We start from the raw sequence: 18,673 nt of genomic DNA, 5'->3' as shown, positions 1-18,673 counted from the left end.
AAAACCGCTCCTAAAAATATCAAGGTGTCACTCTGCAATCGTATTCTTTCTGAACGCAACGGCCAGCCAGCGCTGACTCCGTATCCGAGGCTTTTCGAGCCACATCCAAGTTTCCTTCCAGCCATTCACTGAAAATAAAGGCCTGCCTTGTAGTGGGAGATTCCTGAGGCCGGCGGCAGGCTACGGCTGGACTGCCACGGGAGGAAAACCAGGGCGGGAGGAGGAGGCTTACTGGAAATCACTGGCAGACGCAGCAGGGCTGAGGAGTGGGGACCCTAAGCCAAGAGGGCCCTGCAAGCCAGTCCCTCACTGTAGCCTCTATCCATAAAAATGTGTGTCTGCTTTACTTGTTTGCACTCCAAGGATAATTTCTACTGGGCGCTGAATCCAAAGGACGGAATTCTCAGCGCTTTGATGTGTTTGTCATGAAAAGGCTGAGCGAGAGCTGCTGCACCCTAAAGCCCACCATGTTTGGGGGGAATGAAAAGGGAAAGGTTTGTCATGGAATGTGCATTGACCAGACTCGGTTTAATGACGCCAGGAAAGGAGGAGCTCTTGCCAAAATTTAAAGCAAACGGTACAAAAAAATAACACGCTACCTGCCAGTGTGGAGCCTGGAGGCTTTTACTATTTCGCGGCTTGAACCTCCGCATGAGGACACTGGGGCGGACTCCCCAAACTCATCAGCCCTTTCGCTCCGCCCTATTACGCACGCGGGAAGTAGCTGAGCGGGGACTTGTTGCCAGCGGCCTACTGCCAAGGTGAAGGTGGAAGCCGGCATGGGCATCGTAACGTAGTAGTTCCACAGCAACAAATCTGTGGAGACGGGAGACAAAGGCTTGTAAAATATCTTACGTGCTATGTTGACAAGAAATCAGGGAGAAAGGAATGTTTTCATTGTTTGAGTACAGATGTTTTCCAGATCAGTCAAACCTTTTACACCATGCACCACCTAAAACAAAATACATCTTCTCCAAGTACAAATGTTTAAAAAGGCAAATACGTAAGTGTACAAATTACAACATTAGGTCCCTTTACCCCATAGGAGTTACAAAAAAATCATACTTGTGTCCCCATTCTCAGTAGGCACAACCTGCTCTTCCCCACTCATCAAGACCACACAGTCGTGGGGGGCCCGCACTCGGGCCTGCCACGTTGACATGGCAACAGGCGGCTCCTGGCAAGGGAAGAGGGCTCGGTTGTTGATGGGCGAGCCGGCGGTGTACACACACGCCCTGGAATGAATAATGAATGGGAGACCAAATTCAAACACCTGAAAAGACTAGTACAATTTGGAGTAAAAAAATAATAATAAAACGCTGCAAAAGTAAGTATATTTATAAAAAAAAAAAAATAATAAATAAAAAAAAACTTGTGAGACACATCGATATTTTTAGTGATGTTTTTGTTTTATGGTTTGCCATATTTTTTTTCTAATAAATAAAAGTTGGGAAACAATGGATTATCAGACTGCCTACTTTGACTCACCTGTCGTCCTGGTCTTTGGTCCACCTCACCGAGCCCCCTGTCGGCATTGTCTCATAGTAAATCCTGACGGCCCGAGGGAACTCCCGTGGGGAGGAGACCCCCGGCTTCCACACATGCAGACTCCAGCAACCAGTGTGAAAATGCAGAGCACCACCATCCTGGTCAAGACCAGGCGCACGGCTGCACGCTGAGAAGAGCTCCTGCTGCCTCCTCCACTGAGCAGAAGGCATGGAGAGCAGCTTTTGGATAAGGTCAGGGGGTCCGACGCCAGGAAAGGCGTCCGACAATGAGGTGACGTCTACTTGCTCCACTTTTGACACAGTGATGTCACAGCAGTCCAGCACTAAAATGAAATGACCTTCGGATGAGGACTTGATAGGATCAGCTGCCATCCTGACACCTGGAAAATCACTTGGCCATTGTTCAGTGTTTCTGAACCATGCAGTTTGGTTCCCATCATGTTCCACGGATTCTCCAAAAATCGTAGGTTCCAGGAACAGAACCACGCTACCACTAATGACTTTCCTGTCAAAACAGACAGCTAGGTCAAGAGCATAGTGCTTGACTAGAATGTGGCTGGTATTGGCACAAAGTGGAAGGTCGTCTGTATTCGGGTTTAGGTCCCCTTCTTGGTCCTCCATGTCACATAAAATACCAGGAATATCTGTTCAAACATTCGAGTCACAGTGTAACAACTTGAGCTCTAACATTTGGATTCCAACGAGACAAAGTGACAGACAGGACAGTTAACTCAGGTGCAGTGATACGAAGTCGTGTATAAACTTTGCTTTCCATGCGCTCACAGACCAAGACTGAATTTGAGCCGTGATAAGATGTCCGACTAACATGACCTCGTTTTTATTTTTATTTCAGTCCTGAACGTTAAAACAATAGCGGTAGAATTTAGAAGAGAATGGAAAGACTTGACGAAACACTTTCTACATACCACTGAGTCTGACTGACCTGACCGCCCCTCAACGATACACGAAACGAGACCGCCTAAGCTGTCGAAATGTGATGACGTCAAACAAAAGTGACAGGAGGGAAATGTAGTTCTTTTCTCATCTCAGGTCTTTTTCATGTTACACGAGTGTAATCGATGATCATCTACTGTGTGAATATCATATATCTTATATGTTGCGAATTAAGTTCGAAACAATTGCTACGTTAAGGAACTTTCAATGCAAATAACGTTGTACTATAATTGTGACGTCATAATCTCGCGACTCCAGTAATTTGTAGTTTTTCCTCCGTTTTCCATAATCAGTGCATTGAAACTTTTAGATGGTATTTTCACTACACAAAAATATAAAATGAAGATGCAATTCTTCTTTTTAAGTTAACAAGTAATGTAGAGTGACAGGTATATTCTTTTGTTTATTCAGGTGCTTTACCAGTATGTACAATACATGTACAGTTTAACGTCGGTGTTGTTAAAAAAAAAAAAAAAAGGCAACAACATTGAAATAGATTAAAAAAAAAAAAGAAAAAAAAGATTGGGGGGCATGTATTAGGAACAAGAATAAGTTTTATTTTTATTGAAATCTGCAGCATTGAAACGTACTGACAGAAATCTATTAACCACTCTCAGTATGACCCATTTCAGTTTACACCACAATTATACATGTATTGATGAACTAATACATCTTTCTGAAATTGTCAATCAAACCCGAGCATTCTCATTTATCTGTGTATTGGTTCTCACTGCTTGTGAAAATATCCTTAAAGAGTTGGTCAGTGAGTCTTACAATACATTTCAAGGCCAGCTATTATATTAGTTTGCCTCAAAACTGGTTTGGAAAATATAATTTCATTTAACAGAGTGATCTGTGTAAAAAAATGTTATGAAGTTTACAAAATAGTACAAAAATATGTAATCTACCAAATGTGACTTGGATAAACAAGCCGCATGAAAATAAAGAACCACCGACAGCTCGTAAGTGAAATGAGATATTTACAGGACCACTTAGAACATAAATTTACTGGAATACATTTTGCCAAAAAGTAAACACAAATTTAAGAATGTGCAGTGGCATTTGAAATTATTGCTCTGTAAATTAAAAAGAATATATACATTTGGCATTGTGAAACTGCAATAAAAATTGTTTAATCAGTACCAAACCCTGACTATTGTTTTTAATCAATATTAATGTAATCTACAAAATAGATTTTAAAATTAAAATGCACTCTTTCCTCATAGATTTGTAGACTATTTAATCTGTCATGGATCACACCTATAGTCAAACTAGTACAGATTAAGTCCGTCTACCGCATATAAACTTGTCAGATAACTCCAAATAAGTTAAATAATAATTAAAAAAATAGCAACCTCAAATTTAAACATACAAACATTTGAATCGCACGTTTTATGCTGGAGATTAGAATTTCAAAAAGCCCTTTAGCACCATTTACAGTACACACACGCACACACGCACACGCACACACACACACACGCGCAGCATTATTGGCACAAAAATAAGGTCCTAAGCCAGCAAGAACCTAATGGTGAAGATCTCAAAATGTTTACAGCATCATGAGGACATGTGAATATGTTACAGTGAACGGCTCCATGCATCAAATCCTGCTCCATTGCAATGGAAAGGTCTATATCATTATTATTATTATAAACACTGGTTATCTTTTTGAGAATAGTGAACCAATTGTCGCGGGGTGCATTGAGGTCGCTGTTGACAATCTATTCTGCCCCTTCACAAAGCGCCACATCCCCGATTCACCATGGGCCCTCAGGAAACTTCCTCCTGGGTTTTGCGAAAACTGAGACGTTTGAAGGAGTCCCTAGGAAGAAATACCAAAGTGTAAACATACCGAATTTGAGCATTTCCTCTCATAAATCTTGTTAAAACTTTTATTAGCATGTTTTATGTGACTGTAGAAGAGATTTTCAAAGATTCAACTCTAATTTCCTGTTAACAGAAAAGTGATGTACGTTGATACAGTATACACAAGCATTATGCAAATAAAAGCTGCTTCTTTATTCAAATGTAGCTCGAATTTGAATGAGTGGCGCCGAAGCAAGTGACATTCACGTGAGCCTTCACCTGTTCTCCAGCCGAGGTCTGATGATGGGCTTGTACAGCTCGGGGATCTTCTTCTCCAGCATGGGCCTCAGGCTCTCACGCAGGCGGTTATAGTTTTTCTTCAGCTCCTGCTGGTACTCCTTTTGGTCCGACGTGATCAAGTGCTTATTCTTCTCCACCGCCTCGCCGCACCTGCAAGGAGGAAAAGTGGGGTATAAAGTGGATCCAAGGCTTCTTACGGTTTTATGGTGCATAATCATAAAAGCAGCACAACTTTTTGAGGATCTATTCACAGCGGCACGTCGACATTTGCATTGTGTCAATTATCATATTTCTTTCATCTGCTTTATATTGTATAAGTGTTCCCTTTGCCGAATGAACTTTCAGAAGAGAGCTTCGACTTGACTTTTGCATATGATGTCATGACCGCAAACCTAAAACCAGGATCGTGAGAGACTCCAAGCAAACCAATTCAAGCGTAATCCAACCTCATGCTAACTGCAGCCTGCATCCATTTGACACAAATTAAGAAAGCGAAAACCACCTCAAAAGAGACATGCCTTTTGGATGTTTCCATCCGCTAGTATGTAACAACATAATCAATAGCACGCCAGAAGCCGAGCCACGGAATTACGCGCAGGAAAGAGGAACACGGCTAGATTATAATAATAAGGCAAAGCGTCTCAAGTGGGACAGTAAGCATGTACAGGAGGTCCGCTTGCGGTCCTCCACAACGACAAAGCGGTCCGCAGCAAATCAGGGAGTCTGCCGTGATTACAAACACATGTCACGGTTAATCCCCAACTTTCGAATGCGGGTGATACGGAAAAGGCATTGGCGTGTAACACAATACGGTGCAGTAAATAGTCAGGCGCACGCTTGACCTGAGAAGGCTTTTCCGCGACAACGTCTACTCACGTGGAAGCTGGGTGGCTGCCGCATGACGAGATAATGACATTTACGCTCGTTACGGAAATTTTTAGAAAGCTTTTTGGTTCAAAGACTGGGCTCAAATGAGCACTGGATGCTCAATTCCCACTGTGCTGTGTTTCACACATTTATTTGTATAACATGTTTGTTGTTGTGTCTTGATAATCTGCCATTTTAACCAATATTTTTTAGACAGTACTGCAGCGCCCGTGAGACATCACATCTCCACAATGTTTACCATAATTACAAGACGAAATCTACAAAAGATAATTTGTTGCAGGGCTGCCCATTAGAGTGCAGAAGAAAGCTTAGAACTTATATGACACTATGAAAAACGAACACTCAGATTTTCCCTGCTGTCACACAAAGGCCCCATTCCCCCTGGATCGAAAATAAGAACCGTTTCGGAAATTACAGTAAATATTTGCCAACCTGCTTGTAGCAATCAGCGCGGACCGGAATGTGACATGCGAGGGTTTGGAAAATGAAAACCACCTTTTGGAGGCATAAAGGACCAATGGCTAACCAGGTCAACATACACATGCAATGCAGTACACACTTTTCTTCCTCCAAAATTACTTGAACAGATGCATTTCTGTGAGCAGGATGGTTCAAATTATCCTTTTAATTATTCCAAATACAATGAATTCCTTGGGAACAATGATGCTTTGAATGGGAAGAAAAATAGCTTGGTGATAACGTGCGGAATAAAAGCTTACGCTATCATAGAAGGGGGAATGAAGAACAGCCCCTTGTTACAATGGCTCGGGTTCATTTCTATTCATCCTACCTGTTTGATTAGTTTCACAATCAGCTGTGATCATCAGCCATTTTGTAACTTTCATCATTCAAAAGTCAAGGCGGAACCATTTTGATTGATTGTGTATTGTATCCTATCGATGTAAAACTTTATTCCAAATTCGTTCCACAGCTTTGGTGTATTAATGGCACTTGTATTAAGAAAACCGTTAATATTATCAAATGCCAGTTTCAAGATAGCAGAGAATTCATCTTTTGCCGTTTGTGACATTAAATACCTGTATGACGTCGTCATTAATTTATTTTCAAATCTTATTAAAGGTCGTTAAAATATCGGTACACTTTCCATGAGCAAAATTATCCTCCTCCTCCTCCATCCTTACACGGCTTTCGCTCAGCAAGGCCGTCTTTCTTACCTCATTATAAACTCCTTGAAACACAGCCGCAGTTTATTGTGGTGACGGAAGAGCTTGGGGTCCGCTGGGATCTCATTCAGGAAGACCTGGGCCACTTCCAGCGGGCCCTACAATGGGGAGAGAAGGAGCCCAAACACACAAGAGTCAAGGTTCAAGAAAGAGAAAGCAAAAACAAAACCTCAGGAAGGAAAAAGGAGCTTATGAGAGGAAGTGGCGCAATGTTGGAGCGTACCAACAAAAGAAGAATGAGAGATGTCTTCCTGTCACCCACCACTCCCCCACTATAGCAGTGATGTTCTAATGCTGGGACCCAAAAGTGGGTCAGTCATGGTAAAAACTACAATTAAAAAAAAGATTTATTGTGCATCCAATAGACAGCTGTAAATACGACGACAAGGATGTTAAGAATGTGGCTTGTTGCACATTGTGAATAAAAAGGGGTATAAACCCCAATGTAATTAAATGTGTCTCATTTGCATAATTTCATACATTTAAACATGCACTTGTCATGTTCCTCGTCAGCTCTTGGCACTCTAAAAACAAAACTGCAAGAACACTTTTTCATAATTCATTTGTGCAAAATGTGCAAAGTGGGTCATGACTTAATGACGGGGTTCCACCGCCGTTTTCCCGTTTTTATATGCATCGTCGTCGTCGTCTGATAGTGACAGCAGCGCAACTGGCAAAAATGTCTAGCTCTTACTGTTGGCACTGTGAATTGAGACCTTTGGTAGCTTTGATTTAAAAATATATATATATCAAAGTGTTTGCACCATGACTGCACCACTGGGACAGCGAGTTTGTTTTGCTCCAAACGTCTTTGGATCATCCATTGCATGAAAAAGGGAAGAGGAAAGACTAGATGACACTTGGAGGTCTCGCGAAGGATGTGAATTAAGACTAAAAGAAGGAATCGAAGAAAACCGATTTTACGAGGCATTTGTTTGCCTGATGGCAAATCCTCCCCTCGTCTCACCATGGGACCAGCTGAGGAACTCCTGCCACTCGCTGTTTATCAGCTATGACACCTGATGACTTTTCCTTGTTCATCTCGAGTCAACTTGGTTTGGATTTTGTTTGTTGCTATTTCTGAAAAACGTGAGCTACAGTAGAGAGCCCCTATCCCTAAGCTCTCGCCATTTGGCTCCTTGTTTCCAAGTATGAGACGTAGTTATCTCAACACATATTTGTCACGAAACCGCAGCACCGCTCGCACAGCGCCGCTTCATGACAGGAGCGGCTAAACAGCTCTGATTAGCCTCCAAAAAAATCCTCTTTCATGTACTGCGGACCCAAACAGAAGGAAAAGCCAGGCAGGCCTCCTGTGCTGATTACACCGGAGACGCGGATGTTTACGGAGCTGCTGTGCGTTACGCAGCCGTCGGGTCCTGAGTGACGAGACCTGTCAGATTACACGTTCGGAGATAAAACACGGGAGCGTCATCTTGACATCCAGAGCGCCGGCAGGACCTGGAAGCAATCACATCAAAGCGAATCTGGTTGGGGCGAAGCGCGCACGACACATGAAAGGGAGGGTGGCCATGAATTGACATTTTAACTCAATGCGAGGGGGGATTAAGGTTATGGATGCTTCAAAGACTTTGATCATGTCTCCCACCTGCAATCTGCCACTACAATGCTAATTGTAAATATGATAAGTTAAATGGAACTAATTTATGCCGTCTGTTTAAGACTCCCTCCCCTCAACTGACACATTTAGAGGGAGCACACAGGGGACAAAGGGGCGACGAAGAGAGAAGACAAGCGTTCGGGGGTTAACATGACACACTCGAGAAAAAATACCCAATGTTTTGTGGCAGCTGGGAAAACTTTCTAAGGCCTTTCAGGGGTCTCACATCTCACACACGTATTACCTGGTTAACAGTGGCTCCCACTGAACCTTGCAGCAACATCTGTAACATAACAGCATCAGGTTGCTCTCTGTGCGTGGCCACCGCCAGCTCCCTGGTCTTCTTCTGCATGTCCTCGATAGCCACCTCAATAGGCGTCAGGTCAAACTGGAGGAAGCAAACCTAACATTGTAGGTGACCTCCAAATATGGTCAATGTCTTTGGCACACTACCTCCTCCTTCTGGATGACGTTGATGCGGGTTTTGACATATGGGAACGCGTGCATTGTTGTGAGGATGGTCTTCCTCTTGTACTGCTCGTTGAGCTCGCCCCGCGGACGCCCGCTCTTGGTGAAGGGCGTGGTGTACATGAAGCGCCGCAGATTGAAGTTCTTCTCGAAGTTGGTCAGCCGGTCTTTCATTTCGTAGTCGTCGAAGTAGGGCTCAACGTATGTAACCTGGATATAGGCCTGCGAAGGAGACCAAGTATATTCACTGAAAGCTACATCATTGAATGCTTAACCAAGATCATAATTATTTTTGTTTACTCTATCTTCAGACATTTTCTTGTTTGGCGGTGTATTATTAATGCTAAATACAATGGGTACCTTGGCTCAATAAAAGTTGGGAATAATAAATCGTGACTATCCTTTGAGCGACAGAATGTGTCTTACCTTGTTGGGGTTAAGTTGTTTTCGGTCCACAGGGGTCGAGTCTTTGATCATCACTAGGACGTTCTCTCCAAAACACTGCCCGTAAAAGTTCTGGCAGCCAGAGAAACATGCACATTTTGCACGGCAGCGTATCATTGTTCATGATTATATAGATGTCATCAGTAATTAAAAATCACTTAGTCTATTTGTTTGCTAATGTAATGCAGCAACTCTATCTTGACAGTGCCTTTGAGTCACACTTCAGGGAACAACCAAAGTCTGGCTCGGCAGCTATTTGCGGCCCGCTGCACTTTTTTTTAATGGCCTGCCGCATGCACTAATAATAAGATAGGGTAAGAGACCTGTGTTTCATGACTCAAAGCCAATGTGGGTTCTGCAAACTTGCATTTTTACCTTAAGTGCTGTTCGTAAATGGTGGATTGATTTTGTTCATTCATTCTGCTCCTTTTGAATGTGAGCAAACCTTTCGAGAATTAATTAATAGAAAGCTCAAACAAGTCATCGCTAATGAAGACACTTTATAGAGAACGTGCTACGTTTGTCTCTCACCTCCAGCCGGTGAGATATCTCTGGCAGGTGAGTGATGGCCGGCTCCTTGTAAATGAATTCCCGCTCATCCAAGTCTCCAAACTTTGCGCCGTAAAAGCCCACCCGGAAGTAGGTACCGAACATCCTCTTGTGGCCCTGCAGCGATAGGCGGACATATATCTCCATTATGACTTTCTCCACAGTAGGACATTACAGAGTAATTTTTATTTCTTCTTATTGTCATAAAGGCCTGTTTATGGGCCTTTTATGAGTTCCTACCGTCAGTGATTTTCAGGTCATTTAAAAGAACCAGATGCTGTTAATGAATAAAATAATGAGTACTACGACACCATATTATATGAGAAGAGGACAAGAGAATAGATTACATTTACTTTAAACTATCCTCAAGTTGCTGTTTGCATCCTTCTGTACTGTACTTGTTTATCATGTTTTGTAAATCTCACTATGAACCGCGTGTTTTCACCGGTTGTTACCTTCTGAATGATATTATCAAAGGCTCTTTGCAGTTTGTCGTGAGTGGACGCCAGCTTCTTGAAGTCACGGTGAGCCTCCAGGATGGGAATGATAACCTTGTAGACCTCGTTAACAGCCTCGTACAGACCTCCCTGATAAGACAAAAGTAGCGCCGTCTGTTACCATGGTGACATACAGCACACCAATATTGGACACTAAGTGACGAACGGATGAAAAATGGTGGCATGATTTGTCCATTACATTGCTGAACAGCTCAGCAGCCTGCTCCAGCAACCCCACGAGGCCACTCTCGGTGAAGTAGCGTCCCGAGCACACGCCATCCTCGTCGGGGGACAGGATGTCGTCCGACACGGCCGACTCTTCCAGCACATTGGAGGAAATGCTCTGAGGGGGGAAAATCCATGGCTCCGATCAATCACTTAGTCCTCTTAATCAAATTAGCAGTCACATGGCTGAATTGAAAACGGGGAGCAGGAAATGGAACTAATGTGATGACCCTCCAATCAATGACCTGTTGACTGCTGGAGGTCAAGATGTGTTGGGCGCACACATCTCACTGCTAATTGTGTGTGTGTGTGTGTGCGCGTGTGCGCGCGTGCGTGCATGCGTGTGCTTGTGACAGTATATATTATATGTGTATATTGGCGCTTATTAATATCATATTCAGCACAAGAGCACATTTCGTTGAGAATCCAAAAATGTTTAGCTAATCATGTGAATGCAATATCACATACACTTTTGAATTGTGATAGAAAAAATTGCATGCCAAGAATTAGCATTGTGAGCATGCAGCACTCCCCACTGGACACACATGACCCAATTAGAAAATCGTTCATTTAGGCGTGTGATGTGGGTGTCTCTTTTCCACCAACTCATGTTCAGTGATTATAATATGACATAAGCTGATGTCTGCAACGGTGTCCTCTACCTGGAAGGTGACACTGCCAATGGGCAGGTATTTGTGATCCTCCAGCATGCTGAGGTACTCCGCCACCAGAGCAGCGGCGTGTACCAGACACATCGCCGACTCTGTGTAGCATTTCCTGTTGTTGTGCTTCTCCGCCATGTTCTGCAGCCACGTCAGACGCAGGTCAGGAGACGTCTGGTAGCCTTTTGCTATCCTGTGGGTCAGGCAAGATGGAGGATGTCACTGCTATTAATTTACTACCCAAGAGCATCATAAAGTCTTATTCTAAAAGATGATAATCTGGTTTAAGATTCATGAGAGGGACAAAAGATTACAAACAGCTGTCAGTATCACGCAATGAACAAAAAGCACAATAACAAACAATTTGGTTGACATTTTGTCCCAGCTGAATTGAGGTTGGCGGCGGGGTACATACGGGACTGGTCGTCAGCCAATTGAAGCAGGCAATATAGGCAAAATTAGCCGGTTGGTGAGTTTGTGCGGGAGGGTCTTGATGTGAACTGTCATAAAGTGTCTTGTTATGTTGTCATATGTGCTTCATTGTTTTTTTGGGGTTTTTTTTTGACGTGCGGGTAAAAAAAATTCAGATTAAAGGGTTAGAGGATGTCAGCAAACTGTCCGCTATCTTAAGGCTAAGACACAATGCAAAATGTCAGACAGGCAAACAAATTGCAACACTGGTGAGGTACGGCCCTTTAAGCAGTGCATCTATTTAACACAAACGGTACAGCAACACAAATAGAAGGACAATATAACAACACTCACGGGAATATACTCTTTATTCTCTGTGAGAAACAACTAATAATACTGCATCTTACTTAGTTGTGAAACTATTTTTTGTTGTATATGTATGACATATAGTAGAAGAAGCAAAATGTGTGGCGGGAACGGGACTGGAATTACTCACCATTTCCATACATTTCAATGGGGAAACACAATTTAAAATGTGAGGTTTTTGAGTTATGAGTATGGCCACAGAATGAATTAAACTCCTAAGGCAAGTCTCCATTGTAGACGGCAAACATATTCAACAAAAGAAATCTGATGTACCAGAGCTGTGGTAAGTGGAAAACTGTGATGCCTTTGAAGCATTAGAAGAACAACAATTTTAATGAAAGCCTTGAGGCATTTACTACAGTATTTATAAGACAACCAAATTATGGAAATTATTCTCATAAAAGGAATTCATGTATACATTGCATTTAGATGGAATGCAGGCCATTATAAAGCCAGTTATTCATTTTCTTCATTAACATTAATTGATGAATCTTGAGGCCAAATTTTTCATACCCTACAACAGAACAACAAGTGTGGTGAGCTCGCCGGGGTGATTTCAGGTGAAAGTCCATGCACTCCCATGAATAATACCGAAACTGGAGCCATGCGTAATAAATAACACATGTAACACGACACATGCCGTGCGCATATGGTCCTTTGGTCTTCTCTGGACCCACTGTTTGCATTTGCATGTAAACAAAAGCGGCTCCGAGGGGAGCCAAAGTGCTAGCACATGGTTGCCATGGCGAGGCAGGCAAACAGAGGCAAAACAAGCCCCAGATAAAGAGAGAGAAGAGGGTGTGGTGGGAGGAAAGCGTAGAAGGTACCTGTACATGAGGTCCATGAGCATCTCGGGATCCTCTTGGAACTCTCGCATCTTCACCGTGTCAGACAAGATGCTGTTGAGGTTCCTCAGAAGCTCGTCCACCTGGAGACCAAATTATTTATATAGCATCAATATGTTCATTGTAATATAATCATAGTAACAAATTATATTTATAACGTACTTTCAGCGGAATCTCAAAGTGCTACATGGCAAGTAAAAACAAGAAAACAAAACATAGTATATAGTACGTATAGTATGAAACAACTGGACGACAACCAGGATATGAGAGAAATTAGGGAAATGCTAAAGTAAAGAGGTGAGTTTTAAGTCCGGTTTTGAAAGAGTCAGTGGATTGGGGTGCTCTTAGGTAATGTAATATACACATTTGCTGCATGTGTTTGTTAAAAAAATACAGTACATGGGAAAAATATTAAATTGCAATAAGTTGCAATATTGAGGGGAAATAAAATCCCAATCAGAATTTTGTTTTATTATTCGGTCCTAGATAAAATCATAGTTCAAAAGATGATGTGATGTGATTGTATTTAGGAAGTAAACGTGTTGTACATTTAAAAACATGATACCTGCTGGGGCAACTGTGTGTTCTGCATCTCAGCATCCTCCTCGGCGTAGGCTAGGATTGTGCGCAGGGAGCGTCTCAGGTGCTCCTCCTCAAAGTCGGAGGATTTGCCCACTAGGGAGGCCAGCGACATAGTAACCTGCATCTTCACCCTGGAAAAGTTCTGCTCCAAACACACACACACACACACATACACACGTATGATGTACGGATAGATAAAATTATGTTTATTGTTTTGCCTGTTGTTTACAGAGGTGAAGAAGTGTGCCACATCCCACAGAGCAGTATCTAATATTTTGTCCCACTACTGCAGCTAAATTTGTCAATTACCCATCACGGCCTCGCCGAGAAAACAAAAATGACGTAGCGTGCAAATTGAATCAGCACCCGAACGCATCACGGCGATATTGAATCAGGAAGGCACGGTGGCCTGATTAGGTTGCATCCTCTGCTTGCTGTTGTTTCGCCATTCATTCTTCACACTACCTGTCAGTGACAAGCTACCACATGTGCACACTCAGGTTGCGAGAGTGTACGTGTGTGTGTGTGCGTGTGTGTGCGTGCGCGCTGCGCGCCATCTATCTCCGACATGAGCGGCAAAGCGGGAAATGATCCCCCATTAGCAGAGACATAATCACCCATGGATCATCTCTACGGCCCCATTCTGTTCAACTGAGCATGGAGCCGCAGCCTAACCACCCATCACTGCCCACTAATGCACTTGATGTGTGTCTGTGCGCGCGTATGTGGTCAAAAACTGCGCCTATATAATAAGATTTGTCTCATCACTCGACATCTCATTTTCTTTCAGAGTTTTTTAGAAGCATCTGAAGCAAAAATGTCAGCTTGTGTGTTTTTCTGCGGGAGGATGATGTTGAAAAATTGGCTTGATATTAGGAAGACAATTCTATTTGAGTGAGTCACATGGCCACTAAGCTAATTCCCAATGCTGCATTGTCTGCATAAACAAATACATGGTGGGTTGGAGAGGCGTGCGTGTTTGTGCGAGTACGTGCGCGCATGTTCCAGAGGCTGCTGTCTGACTTTCATTACACCGCGAAAGCTGTAAACGCAGCAAATATCAAAGGAGCACGCTTAGTTTCATTTGAACACACGCACTAGCAGAACCACTTTAGGCACTACTCATACCCACCACAATCATATGTTGGACATATGCTGGAATTTTGTCTTTGGGATTTAGAAATCCTTATTCACTCAGACACAGTTGTACCTTGACTGAGTGTTTCAAATTACATGCTGTTCAAATTCAAGTTGTTGCTTGGTCCATTTTTACTCTGTACTGCAATCAAAGATTCTTCTGAAAATGACACCAAGGCACACCGCCACTAGATGGCGGCAATGGGCACTAAGCTAATTCCCAATGCTGCATGGTCACATTTGGACAATCAGCTCATGTAGTACACTTGGGAGTGCTAGGATTTTCTTAAGGTAGAATTTGGTGACACAATATTGCAAACTGCTATTTTAGAGAAAGGCTACATAGTCATATTACTGATGATCTGGCAGTGACTGACTATTGACTCCTATATACTATTCTATCTATGACAATGTTAATCAAAACTAAAAATGGATCTCATTACATAGCGCAGCAATGTTGTGACCCGGGAGTATCTACATTTCAATACACACACACAGGAACCCAGTGTGTGTGTGTGTCATCATTTAAAGAGTGGTAGGTGTGGGGGAGGCAGACAGTGACACATCACTCTGCTCTCTATTCACCCGCACATACTTCACCAGAAACTTTTTTTTCTACCAAGAGCTGAGAATAGAAATGGGAACGACATAAAAGCGGGATAAAATGTGCATGTGTGTGTGGGACAAAAGCAGACATATCATGAGCCATTCCCTTCTCTTCGGTACACTTCAATCCAATTCCTTCAGGTTAGATAAGGACTAAAAGGTCACCCGCCATTTACTTTGGTCTGCGGCCGGTGCCCCAGATAACGTCGAGTGAGTGATCACAGGATGTTGACGTGTGTGCGCTTACGCTGGCATTGCTGTAGCTGTATCTCATGATGAGGTAGAGAGTGGCACACGCCTGGCTCCGGTTCTCATCCACCGGGCTGCTGCAGTACTGAAGGACCTTCTGGCACAGGTCCGCGCATTGCTCAGCCTCTTCTTCAAAGAGCAGCTCGCCAAACTGCAATGAAAGAAATTGAGGACTATTATGCCATTTGCAGAATAATATAGTCAGTCAACCCCAGTTTAACAAAGGAGAAGGAGTACATGACTAATAATCCTGTGGGGTACCTTAACAACAAGTGCCCTGAGTGTGCCGAAGGTGTGTGTGAGGAAGGTGGTGCTCTGGTTGCAGGTGAGCGAGTGGAGTAACACCTTCAACAGACCACCCACCACGCTGTCCTTAAAGTCCGCCAGTGGCACCGCCTGCATGGAGGACACAAGTAAAATAGAATTAGATTCGTCCACACCTTGAGTGGCTTAACAATGTTTTAAAAACTCCTCAAATCCACTTTGCAAGGATATTCACCAGGAATTTCCCACTTCTCTGAGACCTTATACCTTGCAAGCTAAATCCTTCTTTAGTCTGAGAGTACACTATCAAAGATAGCTGATGTATTGTTTTTTCCGAAGTGCTTTCACCAATAAAGTGTAGAAAGACTCATTTTGATCTGACATTGCCAAGGCTTGCATGTGTGGGGGCGGTTTATTTAGACACGTGAATGCAGCCAATTCAAACTGCTTGGTCGAAATTCTACACAAGATGACTGCGAATATTCTCATTCATCTGGGTCTTCCCACAAGACTGAATATAAAGCAACTGATGTTCACGTTAACGTGAAGCAAGCAATTCAATGACCTGAGTAAAAGGAACTCAATTCAATCAAGTGATTGTGATAACACACAATCCTCCACTTAAGAGTGTTCATCCTGACCTGCGCGATGGTTTCCAGCAGGTCCAAAACGATGAGGTTTGCCTCTGTGGCCAAATTTCCACTGATCAGAGCCTCCTGGTCCAACTCCGCCTTGGTCCTGGTGCAAGGTAAGATGATGAATACTCAGAATTGAATGAGTGGCGTATGTTTGGAGAAATGAAACTAGACATACTTATCATGTCTGTCGTTGGTCTGTCTCCACTGGGTTTGATCTTTTCTCCAGCGCAGGTTCTCTCTGTGACCTATGGATCGGTCCATCCCTGAAAAACGAAAAAAATAAGAACATCAGAAAGTAAACTATGTCGTTATGATGCCCAGTTAAAAATGAGCTCTGTGGTCACCAACCACTTAATTAGGTACACCTAATCGAAAGAGACAACAACTATAATAACAGGTGCAGTAGGCCCCATCTTATATTGCAATATTTAAAGATTACAAATAGATCAACATTTCAATGGTTCTATCTGTTTTTAAATAACTAGAATAGACTAGCAAACTCTGGAATATTCCGGAATTTATGAGCAAATGTCAAATTTAGATTAAAATGAAATAACGAGATAGTACCTTTGGCCATGTTGACATGACAACGTCCGTTATGAACAGAGAAGGTCTTTAAGGTCTAAAATGGCTAAAAATGTGCTTCCTGGCGGCAAAGTCCCTCAAAGTGCGCGTTACCTCCGACTCGCTTCATCATCTCCCCGCGGGCTCCCATCCCTCTCAGCAGGGCTTCTTCCAGCTGGAGCTTAGCCTGCAGGGATTTCTGTAAAGCTTGTGTGCTCACTTTATCGCTGCTCTGATGAGCCTGGACACACACAAATACAAATAATGGAGAGTTATTGACCAACAAGGCTTATGAAAGGACTCCATGCCGCCAAGCAAACTGACCTGGTACTCAAAACAGGACACGCAGATTGTGAGGAGCTCCAGCAGCTTGTTGAGCTGCGAGGGGGGCATGTCCACAGTCCAGCGTTGGATAAGACCCCGGTCGGCGTTCTTCATCACCCATAGGAAGCAAATCAGCAGGTGGCGGCTTGTGTCCGCCGCCAGGGTGGCTACCGACTTCCCCTGCTGTGTTAAAGAGTGAGACGCTTGTTAGAAGTCAGGCAAAGGCTTATTTGAAACTACCAATAAATCCCGCAGATCACCACAATACATTGCCTGGCCTTGAGTAGTCTTCCTGTTATATTTTTGCAAAAAGATCCCTGACATCCCAAACTGAAATACAAAAATTAAAATAACTAACGAGACACAATGCAGCAATTAAAATTAAATATATTTAAAAACAGGGCAGATAAACGTAGTTCTCAATGAGGAGTTGAAAGTAGAAATGAAAAGAATGAACGCGGTGAACAAAGAAACCAACAAGAGCACTTCAAGCAAAATTCATTACTGATGTTACAGGTGACTGGAGCCTATCGAAGCTGACTCTAGGGTACACCCTGGATTGGTCACCAGCCACAATTCAAGAATTCATGAATGCACCATTAACACCCAAATTTCCTGCTCTCACGGAAGACCCTGATGCAGCATGCACACACGTGGCAAGGATGGTCGACTACCTCTTTTCCTCATCTAACGGACGTGAAAATCTACTGCAGACTAATTCACCTTCATTCTCCTGATGATGAATTACGACGCGAGAGGTCTACTGCTGCTTCACTTGTGTGGCAGCTCTTGATAAATGTGGCCATTATCGCCCCGGTGCTTTTGGGTGTCCTGCCTCGTGGTAAGACCCAGCCCAGCTTTCTCCCTAACAGACATTCTCAGCTTTGACACAAAAACGCTGCTGTGAAAATATCAATAAGGTGAGAAAAAAGCAAAAAAAATAAAAATAAAACATTGATCGAAGCGGCTGAAGTACATCAGCTGCCATGTTTGAAACTATGATGAATATCAAGCCGAGGGCTGCGTTGTGTGAAAGTCACTTTTCCCGCTGCAGTGGTGTTTCATGCAAAAAACAAAACAAAACAAAACAAAAAAGCATTCTCTTGGAGGTGACTGTGGAGTTTGATAGGTAGATACTACAAATGATGGATGTGTTTTTTCAGATATGACGACCGGCTTATAACAGCATTGCATATAAACCATTTTCGCGCGTGTATGCGCGTGAGAGTGGCTTTGACAGCTAATCAATCTACCTCAGTGAACTTCACATATTTGGCACAACACACACGCAACCCAAATACATATACACTTCTAAAAACAGCCTAATAGTTGACAGTTTTTACCATGGATGCCATGGAAACAAGAACGCTCCTCCCCAGCGTGTTGAAGGGGTTCCCGGCGATCGCCATGGCAACAGATTGATTGATGGGCGGCACGCTGTCAAGGTCGTCCTCAGGTCCGCCACTTTTGTTCTTTGCCCCGCGTGTGTCTGACACTGGAGACAGGCACACGGACTAACTTGCAAGGCTCACGACACCTACACATACTGTACAGTAGCTTACTAAAGAGAGCACAGCCTCA

The 18,673-nt window shown here is 43.2% G+C and overlaps 2 protein-coding genes across 7 annotated transcripts in view; both read right to left on the bottom strand.

Annotated features, from left to right (window-relative positions):
- aopep (aminopeptidase O (putative)) overlaps positions 1-2,487 on the bottom strand; it is a 57,986-nt gene extending 55,499 nt beyond the window's left edge. For all 6 annotated transcript variants that reach the window (XR_009714414.1, XR_009714415.1, XM_061278240.1 and 3 more), the window contains exons 1-3: positions 1,489-2,487; positions 1,066-1,235; positions 600-816 (exon numbers count right to left, since the gene is read on the bottom strand). Coding sequence is in view for 4 of the 6 variants with exons in the window: in XM_061278240.1 (XP_061134224.1) it covers positions 600-816; positions 1,066-1,235; positions 1,489-2,129 (1,028 nt within the window). In the remaining 2 variants the exon portion in view is untranslated. The remainder of the gene's footprint in view (positions 1-599; positions 817-1,065; positions 1,236-1,488) is intronic.
- A 365-nt stretch (positions 2,488-2,852) lies between these two features.
- dock8 (dedicator of cytokinesis 8) overlaps positions 2,853-18,673 on the bottom strand; it is a 41,876-nt gene continuing 26,055 nt past the window's right edge. The window contains exons 30-48 of the mRNA XM_061279843.1: positions 18,436-18,587; positions 17,093-17,275; positions 16,883-17,009; positions 16,380-16,467; positions 16,208-16,304; positions 15,564-15,698; positions 15,301-15,453; positions 13,294-13,452; positions 12,711-12,811; positions 11,107-11,299; positions 10,419-10,562; positions 10,178-10,309; positions 9,705-9,839; positions 9,156-9,245; positions 8,715-8,951; positions 8,506-8,649; positions 6,632-6,738; positions 4,548-4,718; positions 2,853-4,284 (exon numbers count right to left, since the gene is read on the bottom strand). Coding sequence (XP_061135827.1) covers positions 4,233-4,284; positions 4,548-4,718; positions 6,632-6,738; positions 8,506-8,649; positions 8,715-8,951; positions 9,156-9,245; positions 9,705-9,839; positions 10,178-10,309; positions 10,419-10,562; positions 11,107-11,299; positions 12,711-12,811; positions 13,294-13,452; positions 15,301-15,453; positions 15,564-15,698; positions 16,208-16,304; positions 16,380-16,467; positions 16,883-17,009; positions 17,093-17,275; positions 18,436-18,587 — 2,600 coding nt within the window. The 3' untranslated portion in view covers positions 2,853-4,232. The remainder of the gene's footprint in view (positions 4,285-4,547; positions 4,719-6,631; positions 6,739-8,505; positions 8,650-8,714; positions 8,952-9,155; positions 9,246-9,704; positions 9,840-10,177; positions 10,310-10,418; positions 10,563-11,106; positions 11,300-12,710; positions 12,812-13,293; positions 13,453-15,300; positions 15,454-15,563; positions 15,699-16,207; positions 16,305-16,379; positions 16,468-16,882; positions 17,010-17,092; positions 17,276-18,435; positions 18,588-18,673) is intronic.

The sequence above is a fragment of the Syngnathus typhle genome, linkage group LG5 (assembly GCF_033458585.1).
Source record: "Syngnathus typhle isolate RoL2023-S1 ecotype Sweden linkage group LG5, RoL_Styp_1.0, whole genome shotgun sequence".
NCBI lineage: Eukaryota > Metazoa > Chordata > Actinopteri > Syngnathiformes > Syngnathidae > Syngnathus > Syngnathus typhle.
Note: the sequence above shows the minus strand (reverse complement) of the source record. Positions and strands in the feature narration are given on the sequence as shown.